This window comes from Equus przewalskii, chromosome 4 (assembly GCF_037783145.1).
Source record: "Equus przewalskii isolate Varuska chromosome 4, EquPr2, whole genome shotgun sequence".
Classification (NCBI taxonomy): Eukaryota; Metazoa; Chordata; class Mammalia; order Perissodactyla; family Equidae; genus Equus; species Equus przewalskii.
The window spans coordinates 18171725-18188913 of NC_091834.1; the positions used below are offsets into that span (position 1 = coordinate 18171725).

A 17189-nucleotide genomic window follows, 5' to 3' on the forward strand; every position below is an offset into this window, starting at 1 on the left:
TGTCTTCCTGGGTACCACTGAGACTGGGCATCTGTTAGGATATTTATGAGGTGTTCATAGTTTGCTCTTGTCTGCTCCTATCTTTTGACTGTTTCCTTTGGGATAATCTTCTTTCCATTGATTTGTAGGCATGTGTAGATATTCTGAATACTATGTTGTCAGTTCCATATGTTGAAATAGATTCTTCAGATCTGTGGCTGATCTCACTTTTAAAATAGCTTTGATGAATTACAGAGATTTTAATTTTAATATGGCTTAATTTTCCTTTGTAGTTTATGCTTTTTGTGCCTTGTTTAAGAAAACCATAACATGAAGAAGATACTCTATGTTGTCTTGTAAACATTTTAAAAGTTTCTTTTATTCACATGTACAGTTTTGTATATGATGAGTGGTTAGGATCTAATCTCTCCTTGTCTCCCAACCCCCACTCTGAGGGTAACCAATTACGTGGCACTATTTGTTGAACAGCAACTTTTTCTCCTGTTGATCCATTGATCACATTTTTCCTTTATCACGTTTTCAAATCAGCAAATCTCTGTTCGCTGGCTCTCTGTGCTATTCCATAGGCCAGTTTCCACATTGTTGAACGTAGTAGCACACTATCTTACTTACCATCATTTTGTAGAAAGTTGTGATTTGTGGGAGGACAAATGCTTTCAACCTGTTGGTGAAAATTGTCTTGGATATTTTTGATCTTTGCTCTCCCAAATACATTCAAGAACCAGCTTACTAAATCTGACAACAACAGCAAAATCAAAATAAAACAAACAAAAGTTTATTGGAATTCCATTGGATTGCATTGAACCTATAGATCAATTTGGGTAGAATAACATCTTTATGATATTGTCATTTCTCATACATTGACATGTTCATCTATTTAGGTTGTCTTTGGTATCTTTCAATAAGATTTCATAATTTCCTCATGAAATAATTGAACATATTTTGGTTAGATTTTTCCCCTAATTTTTATTGATAATGTAAACGGTATTTTATTTAAAAAATACGTTTTCTTACTGATTCTTCCTGGTGTAGAGAATTACTGTGAGCGAGGCATTGAATTCTTCTTCTCTCAAAGTAAATTTGGAATTTTCTTTCTGTAGTTCAGCAATTGTTGCTTTATATATTTTGAGTACATTTATTAAGTATATAAATGCATGACATTATTATATCTTCCTATTGTATACTTCTTTTGTTATATAGTGATCCTCTCTATATCTAACAATGTTCTTTGTCTTAAAGTCTCTTTTGTCTCATATTAACATAGCTAATTTTTTTAATATTTGCCTATTATATCTTTTTCATCTCTTTACTTTCAACCAGTCTGTGTCCTTATATTTTAATTTGAACTATTCTCATAGCATATTGTTTTTTCTTTTTTAAATCAAGCCTGAAAGTCTTTGTCTTTCAAGTAGTGAGCTTAATCCAAGCATTTATTGAAATCTAAGCATATTATTTGAAAGTTTCTTTAGTGGAGGTCTCTAGTTGGACAATCTGGTTTATAATTATCTGAGAATTTTCTTTTACCATCACTCTTGAGAGAGAATTTTTCTGGGTACACAATTCTAGATTGACAGGATTTCTCCAAGCAACTAAAGATATTTCATTATCTCCTGGTTTCTCACTATTGATGAGTCCTTGGCAAGTCTAATGATGCCTTTGACGTAGCGTGTCTTTATTTCTTGAATTGCTCTTGAGATCTTCTCTTTGACATAGTTGTGCTGAACTTTTTATCATGGATTTATATTTTCTGGTAAATGTTATATTTCTTCTATCAATGAATTTGTGTCTTTCATTTGTTCTGGAAAATTCTCAACCCATAGTTATTTAAATATTGCCTCACCTGTTTTTTCTCCATTCTCCTTGAGGAGAACTCTTTCTTTTATAGTTGAATCTTACATTTAAAGATTCAGCTCACGACTTCTTCCTAATCTATTTTTTGGGTCATTCCCTTTCTCCCAGCTCTTTGGAGATTTCTTTTACTTTCTGTAAGACCAGCAATGCAACAAAAACTATATCATTTTAGCAGGAGTTCTCCCATTGTTTCTAGTCAGCATAGTACTGGAAGCAAAAGTGGTATTACTGGATTTTAAATTTTGTCCCTTTGTCATTTTGGCTGGATTTCATTGCCAAGGTTTTCTTTTTCCCTCAGGGTTCCTAGTTAATGAATAATCTGTGTTCTTATATGATTGAGAATATATGTATTTTGGTTTTTATTTAAGGGTCATTTTGGCTGGATGTCATATTTTTATCACACTTTCTTTCTCTCAGAGCTTTATAGATATTGATGCATTGGCATCTAACATTGAATATTTTGAGGATAAGTTTAAGGCCAGACTGTTTCTTGTTTCCTCCTGTGTGGATAGCTGCAGAGTTTTTCCTTTATCTCTGAGGTTCAATGGCCTTAGTTCAACGAAAGCTTGTTTTTTCCAAAATATGGCATACTGTTTCAGTCTTCTGATAATGTCTTCTTCCTCCCCATTTCGGGGAAATTCTCCTGTGTTATATCTTTGAGCATATTTTTTGTTCCATTTGTTGGATTCTTAACTTCAGGGACGTCAATTATCCTTATGTTGCATAGTTTTTGTTTTTCAAATACATTAGCTTTTCTGTGTTATTATTTTTGTCATTAAAAATCTTTTTAAAACATCATTGTTGTTATCTCAAACTGTTTGTCTAATGCAGAAATTCCAATTTAACCAGTGTCTATTCTCTTTTTGTGGTTTCTAAGTCATTTAGAATTGCACAGTGATTTTAAAAAAGCTTCTCCCACAGAGTCAGCCTCTTTGTTCACTTTTCATATTTCATTTGATCATCCTCCACAGAATTTCCCCGACTCCTTTTTCAGAAGAAAAAGGAGATAAGGACACTCCTTCGGGGTGCTTATCTCACAGATGCAGGTACTGGGGAGAGTCACTGGGATCATGAGGGACATCATTATGGCTCTGGAGAGTCTGGGCTGAGTTAGGACCGAGCCATGGTGGGCTTGTCTGATCTGCTCTGGAAACTTGTTTCTTGACATTTTTGTAAATTTCTGTGTTAGGTAAAGACAAATTGTCTCTTTCTTTTATCTCCTTTTCTCTCTTTTTTTTCCCTTGTTTCATCTGGGGGAAAAAAAGTCTGTGAGGAGGTTTCAATATGTCCTTTTACCCAAGGGTCCATATATGTATATATGTTTATCTGTATGTATTGTTCAGTTCTCCCAAAATACCATTGACTCTCAGCTGTGCTGAAGGGATCGAGGAAGAGCGTCCTCGGAGGCATGGTGAGAGATACTGTGCAATGTGGTATTTGGCAGTATAGAATTGGTAAATTTTGCCACCTTCTGGTGGGAGCTTCCCTCCTGGGCTGTCTGGAAGGGCCGGCTGCTGCTTTGTAAGCACTAACAGGATTACCAGAGGATTATTTTTCTTGAGAGCAGAGCCTCCAGCAACATCTCCTCCTGGCTGCTGTTGGTCGGCACTAACACCAGTTGTCGCTTGGGCCCCTCCCTAGTGCTGAGAAGCCACTCCCATTGGGCCTGGAGTATGGGAGGTAGAAGGAAGCACAAAACTTCAGAAAGCATTCCCATAACAGGGATAAGACTTAAAATGTTAAGTAAGATTCAAGGATACTAATGAGACATGAGAAAAAAAACATGATACAAAAATGCAACGGGAAAGAGAAGGCTGCTTTGGTGCCCCTGCGGAGAGACAGCCTCATGAAACGAGGTGACTCACTCACTCACAAAGGACGGTGACACAGCAGAACCGGGTGCTCTGGAGCTTATTTTTGAACTGAGTAATTTCACATTCGAAACAATGGAAGATTTTCCTACTGCTGCTTTTCAGAAGGCTCAGTGATTGCCTTGTAAATAAAAAACTGAGATTTTTTTTGAGGTTTAATTGGAGTTGTATTTTTATTTCAAGATCTTCAGAGAAACGTCTCAATTATAAGATGTAGAGTTTTTTTTAATGATGCTGTTTCCATTTGAAACTAGAGATTTGCCATTGATGTTTTATGACTGGACTGATATATATTTTAAATTGTCCAGTTGTCATTGATTATTCTAATTTGGCCTTGACAAGGTCCTTTAAATTATGGTGGTCTTTACATGTAGGGAAAAGAAATCCAGATGCTAGAAATAAACAGATTGATAAATTGATTGCATAAAAGATTTTGACAATAAAAAGGCAAATAAAACATTGGAGAAAATATTTGCAATACCTAAAGCCAAAAAAGCTTCATTGAATTCTTTAATTAGAAAATTAAAATTGTTTAATAAAAAAACCAGGAAACAATGATTTGCAAACCAGAAAAAAACAAAACAGAATAATTTAATAGAAAAATAAGTACAGGGAAGAATAGGGAGCTAATAGATTAGGAATTTTTATATGCGTAACTTATGAAAAATGCTTGATCTTAATAATTAAAGAAACGCTATTATTACTTTTTTGTATATCAGTTTGACAAAACTGACAGAAATTTAAATTTGTTAATCTCTGGTGCTATTGAGAGTGTGATTGGAATGAATAATGATTGGTTTAGCTTTTATTGAGGGCATTTTGGTTCTATCTGTCTAAATTAAAAATCTAAATTAAACTCTGTACATTTTGACTCAGTAATCTCATTTAGCAATGCTAGCTCATGGGTTTACTTACAATAGTCATCCCGATATGTACAGAAACCCTCTGATAGCCCTGACCCCAGCAGAAAACCTTGGCAAGTTTCCATAATTAAGTGATTGGGTAAATAAATTAAATTCTACAGTCTTTCTAAATTCTGTAATCTTTAAAAACAATGAGGCAGATCTATAATTGTGCATATGAAAAATTGTTTCCAAAAACATGAACTATGCTTATATATATATTTTAAATGAATTAAGAAAATTGTTAAGATAACTTGTCCTTTGGGTGAGTATATTCTTTGTGTACTTTTTGACTTTCCTAACCATATGCCTATTTATTTTTTTATAATATCAAAAGTTATTAAATGAGTTGTGGGTCTATAATCTATTTTCTGGTTTTTTTTATACCTCTTTGTCTTAAAAACATGGCTTTCAGATGTTGTTAAAGATTAAAAAACCAAAAAATTAATTATGTATTTCTTTTTTTTTTTTTGATGAGGAAGATTTGCCCTGAGCTAACATCTGTGCCAGTCTTCCTCTCTTTTGTATGTGGGACGCTGCCACAGCATGGCCAGTGACGAGTGGTGTAAGTTCGCACCCAGGAGCTGAACCTGGGTCACTGAAGTGGAGTGCACTGACCCTAACCACTAGGCAATGCGGTTGGCCTCCATATTCATTCTTCGTAATGGTATCGAGTCATTGTTTAGTTTGAGGAATATTTTCTATTTTGCACATTTATATTCAGTCAGAATTAATTATGGAATCCTCCCCCACCACATCCCTGCCCCTGTACTTCAAGAAATGATTAATTCGTTATAGAGAATGAACAAAATGACTTAAATGAATTGTGGTCTTCTGAGAGTTATCGACCTTTCTTCCTGGTTTGATTATGATCTTTTGAGCCAGAGGGTGACCTCCTGCTAACATTTTCTCTATTATCAGGATGTATGATATTGGATTTCAGCACTTTGTTGGAGAACTGTTCATAATGAGACACTTGCTGGCACAAGAAATACTTCCTCGTGAATCGTTTCAAAGAGGGTAGTTTCTTTCTTTAATTACACCAGGGACTGAAATAGTCTTTTTCACTCATGTTTTGTCTTTATGGTTTCAGGCCACATACCCTCATCTGGTCACATGTAGCGTCTATTCGGTAGTTTTCCCTGTAACATCTTTGCTGTAAGCATCTTTGCCATATAATTGGTTGTAAGGCAATTTTGCTATATAAGATAAAATAACAGGTTGACATATAAGGGAGTGTGAAAATAAGAGAGTGTAAAGATACAAATAAAGGTACAAATAAGAGAACGTCAAGCCAGATTGCGTACTACGCTAGAGAATGATAACGTATCAGTTTGCAAATCCTTTGGTGAGCACGGTCATTTCTTCCACATTTCCCGTAGAACTTTGGAACCTGTATCCGCATGTGACAAGGTGACGATATTGCCCTTCACAAAGCAATACAAAGCTCAGTTACAAATGTGCATCTGAGTATTTGGAAGCTGATACCTCTCTTAATGAACAAAGAAATTTTAACTATAAAGAAAAAGTGTGATAGATGCCAAAAGAAGAGAGAAACCAACAAGCAAAAAACTGTGTAATATTGTGAACAAAAAGGCTTCAAAACCAAGTGCTTAGGTGCAATCCACAAAACAAAATCAGTTATTTGGGCAATATTGACATGAATCCACACACACTTTAAATGTATTCAAAAATTTTGCATTTTCATTTTTTGCAATAAAGCCTTTTAATTTCGTTATTTTTTTTTTTATGTTTCACTGTGTCCTTTCTAATGTCCCTCTTTTATAATTTTCCGGGTTTTATCTTTTATGGCAAAATTGCCTTACAGCCAATTGATTAAGTGGCAACCATGCTTGCGGTAAAGATGCTGACGGTGAAACCACCTAGAACCATGTGCAGGTCTGTTTGCTGGACCTTACGAGAGGATTGGGACAGGCAGGCTCTGGCCAGAGCAGTTTAAAGAGTGAAGGAGCTAAAGTGATAGAAGTTCCTTTTAGTTCAAAGCTTTATAACTTGGAGTCTGAGATAATAAGACACCGTCTTTCGTGTTGACTATCTTCAACTTCTTCCCCTGTAGATTTTCCAGGTTTTTTGTGCATTATTGAAGGCTTTGCCTACTTTGTGTCTAGCTATAAACTTTTCTATTTGTAAAACGGCATGAGCAGAAGTCAAGAGAAGAACATTATCCACCATAAAAACAAGTGTAGAATAATGACAATAATCTTATTTTAAATGGGAATTTTCTATTGATTAATTTTTCATTAGGCTATACCTTGGATATTTCTTTCCCAAATAATTAAATTCCTTGTATCAATGGCAGTCCCTTTTCTTTTGACTTTGAAAATTCATGGTTATGAAAATTATTGCAATCCTTAGGGGTAGCTCTTTTCTAGTCTGTGTCAAGAGATTTGACTCCAATAACCTGAGTTTTAGGAGCTTGTTCCAATCTCAAGAAAGAAATTCAATATAAAAATTATTTATACACAAAAAGTGTTTAATGATAGAAGAATGTGGATTACGTTATATCCATGTGGTAAGAGTGTTATGCAACCAGTTAGATGATAGTTACGAACCTCATGTGGCAACAGTGGAAAACGTTCATCAAATGAAGCTAAATGTGTGCCACCTGCCTATCTAGAAAAATAGCTATTTGGATGGAAAAGTCATGAATGTTAAATTAATTTGAAAAATAAAAATAATTTATTTGTTGGAGTGTGAGACATATGGATGAGATTATTTGTTTAATTCCTTTTGTGTCATGAAGTCTGCAGTAAATTAAAATGTGGGAACAAAGGAAATCAGCAGAGGCCAGGTCTGGCAGGAGTAGCGCAACACTGTTGTGAATCTGCATATGGCGACAAGTGAACTGGGGCCCTCTCCGTGGGCCCCTGCCTCAAGTGATTGTCTCAGAGGCACGTAGTAGGATGACAATGATCTCCTTCAAAGGAGGCCTGATCTGGCCTCTATACCATTCTTCAAGAGGTGGAGATACCTGTAATACTTCGCAATTTATTCAAGCACTGTTTCTGTTTTTGATAATTTCCCCAGGTCCTTTCCCTTGCTGAATTCTTCTGGCCATGTATCCTGTTCTTGATTCTGACAGTCCTTCGTTTTCAAGAACCTCCCAGACATAGAGACAATTGTGAGTTGTACTTTTATTACACTTTTTGAATTACAAACCTCTGGAGGAAAAATACAGCACTCTTTCCTCTCTTCTCTATAAACTCCAAATTCTGAGTGGAACGAATGGATAGGGATTTATTGTAATATCATAATAGCTACATTTCTGGGGTATGTGCCACTAAGCATCAATTTAGTTTCTTTTTGCTCTTAAGAATGATATTCCACATGTTTGCTCAATCTAGCAGTTAGATTTTTCCTTCTAAATAAATTGCTTTAATTTGGGCACAGGTATACAAGCCGTTAAAAATATAGACAGAGTATCAGTTTCCCAGCATGGTACTGATGGTGGTGATGGTGGTGGTGGTGGTGGTGATAATGATGGTGAAGATGATGATGATGATGGTGATGATGATGGAGATGATGGTGATGATGATGATGATTTTGATGATGGCAATGATCATGATGGTGATGCACTGATAAACCATTTTTGATTACTTACTTCTGCTCCAGGAGCTTTATCAGAAAGACCATTTTGTTTATCTCGTTGGAAACCTCAACAGCATTCCTCTTTGAGAAATGATGGTGTGTTTTGTTTCTATCAGACTTATACCACTTGAAATATGGATGTGTGATTAACTCTGAAAATGTTGTATGAATAAAGGATTATTAAGGGATGGGATTTATCTAAAATAGTATGTCACTATCCAAAATAGTGAGTTAATTTATTCACTCATTCAGCAAATATGTATTGAGTGCCTTCTTCGTCCCAGGCCTTGCTGAGAACAAAGTGGTAGACAAGGTATTTTCACTGCCCTTACAGAATTCACTGTAGGGTCAGACTATTACAATAAGGTGGGACAAGTGTCATGATGGGATTCTGTACAGGCTCCGTGTGAGCACATGGGAAAGGCGGCCAATCCATTCTAGGAAAAGACTTCTGAGGAAGTGGCAATATGAAAGTTTGTCAGAGTAAGGGTGTGCAGGGGAGGAATGATCTAGGCAAGGCCGATGGCGTATGGAAAAGTGGAGCTAAAAGGAGTTTATTACAACCAAGATGCAGACATATGACTAGAGGAGTAAGCAGGGTCCAATCAATAAAGGACTTTGTATGATGTTGATGATGGTGAACTCCGAAAGAGCACTGAGGAGCCACTGGAAGGTTTTAAGCAAGGTCATAATCAGATGAGTGTGCAGATGCTGGTAGAGGCTGAATTTGAGATGAGAGGGATCAACACTGGAGAACACAAGATGAGTTGTGGTGCTCTTGAGTGTCAAGGAAAGACAGGGGTATGGCCTGAAACAGGAGGAAGAGGACAGATTCAAAAGAAAAGAAGAAGGTAGGATTGACAGGAAGCATAACTGCCTGGATGTCAAGAGGAGAGGAACGCCTCCAACTGGGACAGCTGGGTGGAGAGCGCACCCTCACTGAACTGAAGAGGCCCAGGAGTAGGGGACTTGAGGGTGCTGCGTTCAGTGTGGTCATGCTGAATTTGAGAGGCCCATCCATGAGACTGCCTGGTCAGTCAGATTTACGAGTCTTGAGCTCACCTGGGTTTGGAAGTAGATGAGGCCACTTAAGAAGGAGAATTGCCCAGGACAAAGGTCTCCAGAAGCGTACATTCGAGGGACAAGCAGGAGCACCAGATGCTCCTGGTGGAAGGAAGTGAAGAGAATATGGAGTCTATATGGGGAGCATTTCGAGAAGGAGGCATGGCAAAGAGTGACAGATGTTGTTGCCACGTGGGTAGGAGAGGGGCTGACATGATCCATTAGATTTCGGATGGTGTTACCATTGCCAGGGGGTGTTGGAGTGGATGAACATTCTTAGGGAAGAGAAGGCTTTGCTAACTCACTAGGAATGCCATTTCTGGTACCATTTGTATGGACTCATTTCTTTCTTGCATCTACATCTAGGTTATTTGCAACCCCGGGATCTGCCCAGCCGGGGCGTGTTTCCCTTTGTCCAAGGCCTTCTTTGCAACACTGGGTCGAGGTGCAGGAATGTAAGCTATGCAGAGTCAATGGAGCACCATTTTCGGTAAGAGAAACAGAAACATCCTTTTCAGAATTCATGGGAACCTGATGCATAGAACAGGCATGATGCTTTTAGGATAGCCCCCAAAATTTGAGACAAGTCAGAGATCATGAGAAGTGCAGAATTTAGAGTTACAAAAAAATCAGTTTTATTAAATTCAGACTCACATGATCATGTTTCCAAGTATTGGCTAGCTTCCGGTAGGAGGTCGTTCCACTGCTGTTCTAAGAAGCACAAAGTGATTGCTGATTAGCAAATGCCGTTTACATGTAACAGTTTGTTTTCTGTAGGTTAAAACTCTCACTTCAAAATTACTTGCTTAGCCAACTTTTCATTTGGGTGCCAAATGCCGCCAAAACAGGTATTTGTTTGAGCCATCCACTGGGGTTTCCTACTGTGCTATTTTTGGCCAGCATCATGTTCACAGCTGAGATCGAATGAAAACAATGGTCATTCACCTCTTTCTTCTCCATCTAGCCTCTTAAATGGACTAACCCTGACTCTCTTGATGCTAAGCTGTGCCTGTGGTTGCCTATGGCACCAATTAACATGGAAGACCAAAAAGAAAGAGCAGGAGGTATTTCATTTGAGAAGAGTCATAGTAAAGGGGATTTAACTCAGAGGATCCTGAGTGCTCCGGAAGCTTCTCTCAGTGGAGTTAGGGATAAAGGGAAGTGACTGATTTATCATGATAGATCGAATATATCAAGTATCTTGGTTTTGTTTCATCTATGCTTCCAGGTACTGAACAATCTAAGACAATTAAATGTAAAGCATGTTAAAATATATGATCTTTATTTTTCACCTTAAATTACAACAAGAAATGAAAAGTTTCCAGATAATTTTGGACACATCTGGTACAATATTTATAAATAATGCTTACGTTTTTTTGAGATAGTTCATATAAAAGTATAATATAAATAAAATTATTTGGAACTAGTCTAAAATTGTGACCCTAAAATATTTGATGATCTTTTTTTGTGTGTGGAAAAAGAAAGTATATAGACCTCGGTCTTTCTGGGCAGATTAGAAGATCGGAAGATTGAGGCTTCCCTGCATTTCCATTTCAGGTCTTTCTTGTATCTCTTCCTTGCTCAGGATGGGAAATTTAAACGATGTAGAAGTGGAAAAAGTTGGGCTTTGCACCAAACAATACTGGCCCTGTTTCTTTTCAGTTCTGTGACCCTGTGCAGATTACTTGACCTCTCTGAATCTCAGTTTCTCACTTACCTGCTTCAAGCGTTGTGAGAATTAAAGACAAAATATATAAAATGTCCAGCATAATGCATGGGGCAGAAGCTCTCCACTGATGGGAGTTAATAATAAATTCTTACGACTTTAGCTGTAAGAATAATAAAATGTTTTTCCACATCAGGAAAGAACTCTGTCCTTTTTTCTCCATCCTCCTCCACTTCAATGCTATCACTTCAGTTTGCTGAAGCTCTGGGATTATAACATACGCCTGGTGAGAGAGCTTCACGCCACATCAGAGAATGACAGTCTGTGTCATAGCATCGTCACCACGAAGCCTTTGACTCTGGTAACCAGGAATGAAGTGCCCCCCGTGTCCAGCAGTGCCTGAGGCTGAGGAATGAGGAACATAAAATGAAACAGAGAAAGAAAATTGTCAGGAATAAGGAAGGAAGGAAGAGAAGCAGGGACCAGGAAGAGCAAAGAGGCACACAGTTAAGCTCCCCTCTGGCTTCAGACCTGGCCTCTGGGCTGAGCATTTCTCATTTGTTTTCCTATTGGTTCAAATATGAATTCAGATGACCCTCAAAGGCATAAATAAATATTCACTTCTGATTACTTTGCTGTAACTGTCTCAGTTTACAAATATCTGAAAGCAAAATTTTCATTTCACGTCTATTAGGACATTATCTTGGTTAATTTAGTTTATGAATTTCCAAGACCTTTATGATTCCCTGAGAGAAATTCACTTTGGGCAGAAATCCCAAATTTCATCTGATCTAAGTTATGATAATGAAAATCAACTTTCTTATTCCTGGCTCTGTTACGGAGCTTCCCCTTAGCTCTGACAAGAAGATTTCAGAGCAAAAACATGAATCATGACTGACAGCAGATTAAGTGGATATTCTCACACAGTATGAGCAATCATTCCTGTTTTGTTTAAGGTAAAGGTAACAGCAACTCCTCAAAATGTTCTCTTTATAATTATTCCCCGTTATTTCCTAGTATTCTCACTTCACTATCATCGATGTTTTTATTTTTATTTTTCTCCGTTCTCAAATACGCTCAGATCCCTTGAGGATCATCTCACTGTCCCCACCTGCTTCTCACCCACTGCTTCGCAGTCTTCTTTGCTCCATGCTGCTGCTGCCTCATCTCTCGGCTTCTTGATTTGCTTTTCACTCTTTAGACACGTTTTAGACTGTTTTCCAAACTTTAGAGTCTCTATTTTATAATTTTCCCTATTCCTGGGTCCAGCTTCTTTACAAGTAGCTGAATCCTCTTCGCCCATCCAAAGTGGCTAAGAATTTGATCCTTGTTTCTTAAAAGGCTTTTCTGACATGGAGGAGGACCGACACCAGAGGCAGAATTAAGAAGGATGCTTTCTGTGCTCATTGTCCCATCCCTACCCCTTGGGACCCTTCTAGGATTATCAGTACTTCCCTTCCCCTCCTCAGCTTCACCAACCTTTCTCCTATCACTGTCCCCTCCCTCCTCCCTTCCCATAGGCAGACCGCTGCCCCAGTGGTCACAGGTCCCTCCTCCCGAGGAAACTCCACAGCCTCTGAGCAGCTTCCTTCTTGGCGTCTCTGTGGAGCACAGTGTTAGAAGTCATTCCTTCTTGACATCCTCTCTTGCCTGGACTTGTTCCACCAGATCAGGGATTACTGTGGTTTATTCTGTTTCGGTTTCTTCTCTGCCTCCCCTGACCCCTCCTGGCCTTGGAAAAGAAGGCAGCACAGTCAGGGTGTTCAGAGATGGTGTGCCCTCAGAACCACCTTCTGGGGACATTGAAGCTTTAAGAAAATAGATGTATTTCCTTTCACACCCAGTTGGAGGGTCTGGCCTGTTGCACTGATTGACTCTTGGCCCTGCCTCTAGCTTAGTCTCTGGCTTTTTGCCCCCTTTTCTCTTCCTAAGAAGCCACCGAGGAAAGACAATTTTGCATTGTCCTCCGGTTTATTTCTAGGCCCCTTTTAATAGGTTAGCGAAGAGCTGGCTCACAGGTGTGAGTGATGCACAAGGGGAAGAAACCAGCCTCTGAGCCAAGAGGCGCCCCCTCTCTGACTCGGCCACTTCCTGGATGAGGAAGTGCTCCTTATCACGCGGTAACACAGATATTCCTGTCTACCCGTGCACAGTGTACCGCATTACAGGGCTGGTCCCCTGGATCGCTCTAGTGCCCAGCCTGAGGTGCCTCTTGGTAGAATATAAGAACTTGGGGAATCAGGAGTGTTTTGCTATTTTTTATTCATAATTTTCTCCCCCAGTAATATTGGTTTTATATTATTACCCTGTGTTTATTATTTTAGTTTAGTTTAAGGAATTCTTCCCTGCTTTAGGTCATAAGGATAATTTCCTACATTATCTTTAAAGTTATCACCATTTTTCCTTTCACATTGTAGGGGAGGAAGGCATATTCCTCTACCCCCTGGGTTTTTCTAGCTGGTCTAAGAATTTAATTGACATGAGCCAGAATAACAGGAGAAAATTAAACAAATTTAATGCCATGTATACATAGAAGAAACTCAGGAAGACTGAGTAACTCACCAAAATGGCCAAAGCCACTGTTTTAAATACCGTCTTCAGCTAAAGACAAGAGGATGTGTGGGTTAGTGGTTTGAGACTTTATAGGGGAGGAAGGCAATTCACATGGAGAGGGAAAAGCAAATGTTTGCCATGCCTTGCCAGGACAATGGGACATGGAGAGGACTTTGATCAAATGGGCCTTGTTGGTTCCTCCCTGTCTGCCACACCTACTTCATATTATACTGTAGTTCTCTATGGTGATAGCTCCTGCCTGGAACAGGCTGTCTGTCTCAAATTCTTTTAGGCAGTTAGGGGTAAGGTCAAAGTTTCTTCCTGAGTCTTTTTTTCTTAAAAATAATCAAGCCTCAGAGACACATTTTGCAGTGGCCAATTCTGATCCCCCGCAACTTATAAATGTTGAATTCATCTTGGCTTTACGTCTAGGGTATAGTGAGGATCCAATTACATTTTCCCATTTGAATAAGCACTTGTTTTAGTTTCACTCAATAAACTATTCATCCATTTTCCACTGATCTGTAGCCCCACTCTGACATAAGGCAAGTGTTCCTATTCACCATGTCTGTTTCTGACTTCCGTGGTCCATCAAGCCGTCCCTGAACCATACCTCAATGTCTTTCTTACCGTAGCTTCCTAATGTCCTGATGTCTGATACAGTAAATATGCCTACTTTGCTCTCTTCCTTTAGGGAAGATTTGGTTCTTCCATAGAAATTTTACAAACTTGTTGTCAGAGTCAATGAAAAAACTCTAATGGGATTTTAATTGGAGTTGCATTGAATCCCATGATCATGATACATCATGTCATTTTTAGGTCTTTCTTAGTGTCTTTCAGCGTAACTTTATGATATTTTTCTATAGAGGTTGTGCGTATCTTTGTTAAATTTTTCTAGTTACTTTGATTTTTCTTGCTACTGAAAATGGTATCTTTTTAAAAGTATGTCACTGATTATTCCTCATGTTATGGAAATACAATTAACCTTTAAAAATCAACTTTATTGATCTGTACAATAATATTTATGAGCACATTTCAGTAGGTTTTGACATGTTTATGCTCCTAGGTAACCTCCACCATGATCAAGATATAGAACATTTCCATTATCCCCCCAAATTCTCTGTGGTCCATCCCAGTCCAATCTACCTCACTTTTACCCCCTATCCAGACCCAGGCAACACTGCTTTCTGTCCTCTTGATTAGATTTAGATTTGTCTTTTACTGAATTTCATATACAAGATATGTCTTTAGTGTCTGGCTTCTTTCACCCAGCAAAATGTTTTGAGATTTATCCATGTTTTGTATGTATCAGTAATTCCTTCCTTTTTAAATAGCAAAGTACTATTCTATTGTCTAGATATGCCTCAATTTGTTTATCCATTCACCACTCATTGCTGATCATTTGGGTTATTTCCTGTTTTGGCTATTTATAAATAAAGATGCTATGAACTTAAAAAATAAGTCTTTGTGTAGACAGATATATTCATTTTTCTTGGTTAAACACCTAGGAGTGGAGTTGTTGGGATAAATGTTTAGTGTATGTTTAGCTGTATAATAAATTTCCAGGCTGTTTTCCAAAGTGGTCATACAATTTTGCAACCTTCCCATCAATATATGAGAGTTCTGTTTGCTCTGCATCCTTGTCAACACTTCTATTGTGCTTGTCTCTTTATTTTAGCCATTCTAATGGTTGTGTCACGTTATCTTATTGTAGTTTTAACCTCCATGTCCTTAATCATGAATGATGTTGACATCTTTTCATGTGTTTATTGGCTCATTTGAAGTTTTTGTGTTTGAAGCGGTTGTTTAAATCTTTTTGTAGTTAATTTTTAAATACTTAACTTTTGGTTTTACTGAATTCTTAGAGCTCTTTAAATATTCTGGTTATAAGTCTTTTATCAGAAATATGTATTGTGACTATTTTCTTCCAGTTTGTGACTTTCCTTTTGAAGAGCAGAGGTTTTTCCAATTTCCAAATACAATTTATCAATTTTTTTCTGTTTCTGCTTGTGCTTTTTGTATTTTTCTTTAAGAAAGAAATGTTTGCCTAACAGAAGATCATTAAGATTTCCTCCTATAATTTCTTTTAGAACTTTTATAGTTTAGGCTTTTGTTCAGATGTACAATCCATTTTTAGCTAATTTTTGTATTTGATGAGACATTAAGTGTTGAGGTTTATCTTCTTACATATGAATATCCAGTTATTCTAGTACAATTTGTTGAAAAGATTATTCTAGGCCCATTAAACTGAATTGGCATCTTTATTGAAAACCTGTTGATCTGACAATAATAGATCGGTCTGTTTTTGGACTCTCCTATTTCACTGATCTTTTTGACTAGCCTTAGGCCAGTATTCTCAAAAACTATAGCCTTAGAGAAAGTCTTGACATCAGGCATTATAAGTCCTTCAATTTTGTTCTTTTTTCCAAAATTATTTTAGCCCTTTTAGGCCTTTTGGATTTCCATACAAATTTGAAATTAGCTTGTTTATTTCTACAAAAAATCCTGCGAGGAGTTTGATTGGGATTACATTTTTTTTTTTTTTTATTAATGTTATGATAGATTACAACCTTGTGAGATTTCAGTTGTACATTTTTGTTAGTCATGTTGTGGGTACACCACTTCCCCCTCCGTACCCTCCCCCCACCCCCCCTTTTCCCTGGTAACCACCAATCAGATGTCCTTCTCAATATACTAATTTCCACCTATGAGTGGAGTCATATAGAGTTCGTCTTTCTCTGACTGACTTATTTCGCTTAACATAATACCCTCGAGGTCCATCCACATTGTTGTGAATGGGCCAATTTCGTCTTTTTTTATGGCTGAGTAGTATTCCATTGTGTATATATACCACATCTTCTTTATCCAATCATCAGTTTCTGGGCATGTAGGCTGGTTCCACGTCTTGGCTATTGTAAATAATGCTGCAATGAACATAGGGGTGCAACGGACTCTTGAGATATCTGATATCAGGTTCTTAGGATAGATACCCAGTAATGGGATGGCTGGGTCATAGGGTATTTCTATTTTTAACTTTTTGAGAAATCTCCATACTGTTTTCCATAGTGGCTGCACCAGTTTGCATTCCCACCAACAGTGTATGAGGGTTCCTCTTTCTCCACAACCTCTCCAACATTTGTCGTTCTTGGTTTTGGATGTTTTTGCCAATCTAACGGGGGTAAGGTGATATCTTAGTGTAGTTTTGATTTGCATTTCCCTGATGATTAGCGATGATGAACATCTTTTCATGTGTCTATTGGCCATATTCATATCTTCTTTTGAGAAATGTCTGTTCATGTCCTCTGCCCATTTTTTGATCGGGTTGTTTGTTTTTTTGTTGTTAAGTAGTGTGAGTTCTTTGTATATTATGGAGATTAACCCTTTGTCGGATAAGTGGCTTGTAAATATTTTTTCCCAATTAGTGAGCTGTTTTTTTGTTTCAATCCTGTTTTCCCTTGCCTTGAAGAAGCTCTTTAGTCTGATGAAGTCCCATTTGTTTATTCTTTCTATTGTTTCCCTCAACTGAGGAGTTACAGTGTCCGAAAAGATTCTTTTGAAACTGATGTCAAAGAGTGTACTGCCTATATTCTCTTCCAAAAGACTTATTGTCTCAGGCCTAATCTTTAGGTCTTTGATCCATTTTGAGTTTATTTTGGTGTGTGGTGAAAAAGAATG

At 37.7% G+C, this 17189-nt stretch overlaps 1 protein-coding gene across 1 annotated transcript in view; it reads left to right on the plus strand.

The window, feature by feature from the left end:
• ABCA13 (ATP binding cassette subfamily A member 13) overlaps positions 1-17189 on the plus strand; it is a 415069-nt gene that overhangs the window by 12842 nt on the left and 385038 nt on the right. The window contains exons 2-3 of the mRNA XM_070615568.1: positions 7673-7766; positions 9662-9785. Coding sequence (XP_070471669.1) covers positions 7673-7766; positions 9662-9785 — 218 coding nt within the window. The remainder of the gene's footprint in view (positions 1-7672; positions 7767-9661; positions 9786-17189) is intronic.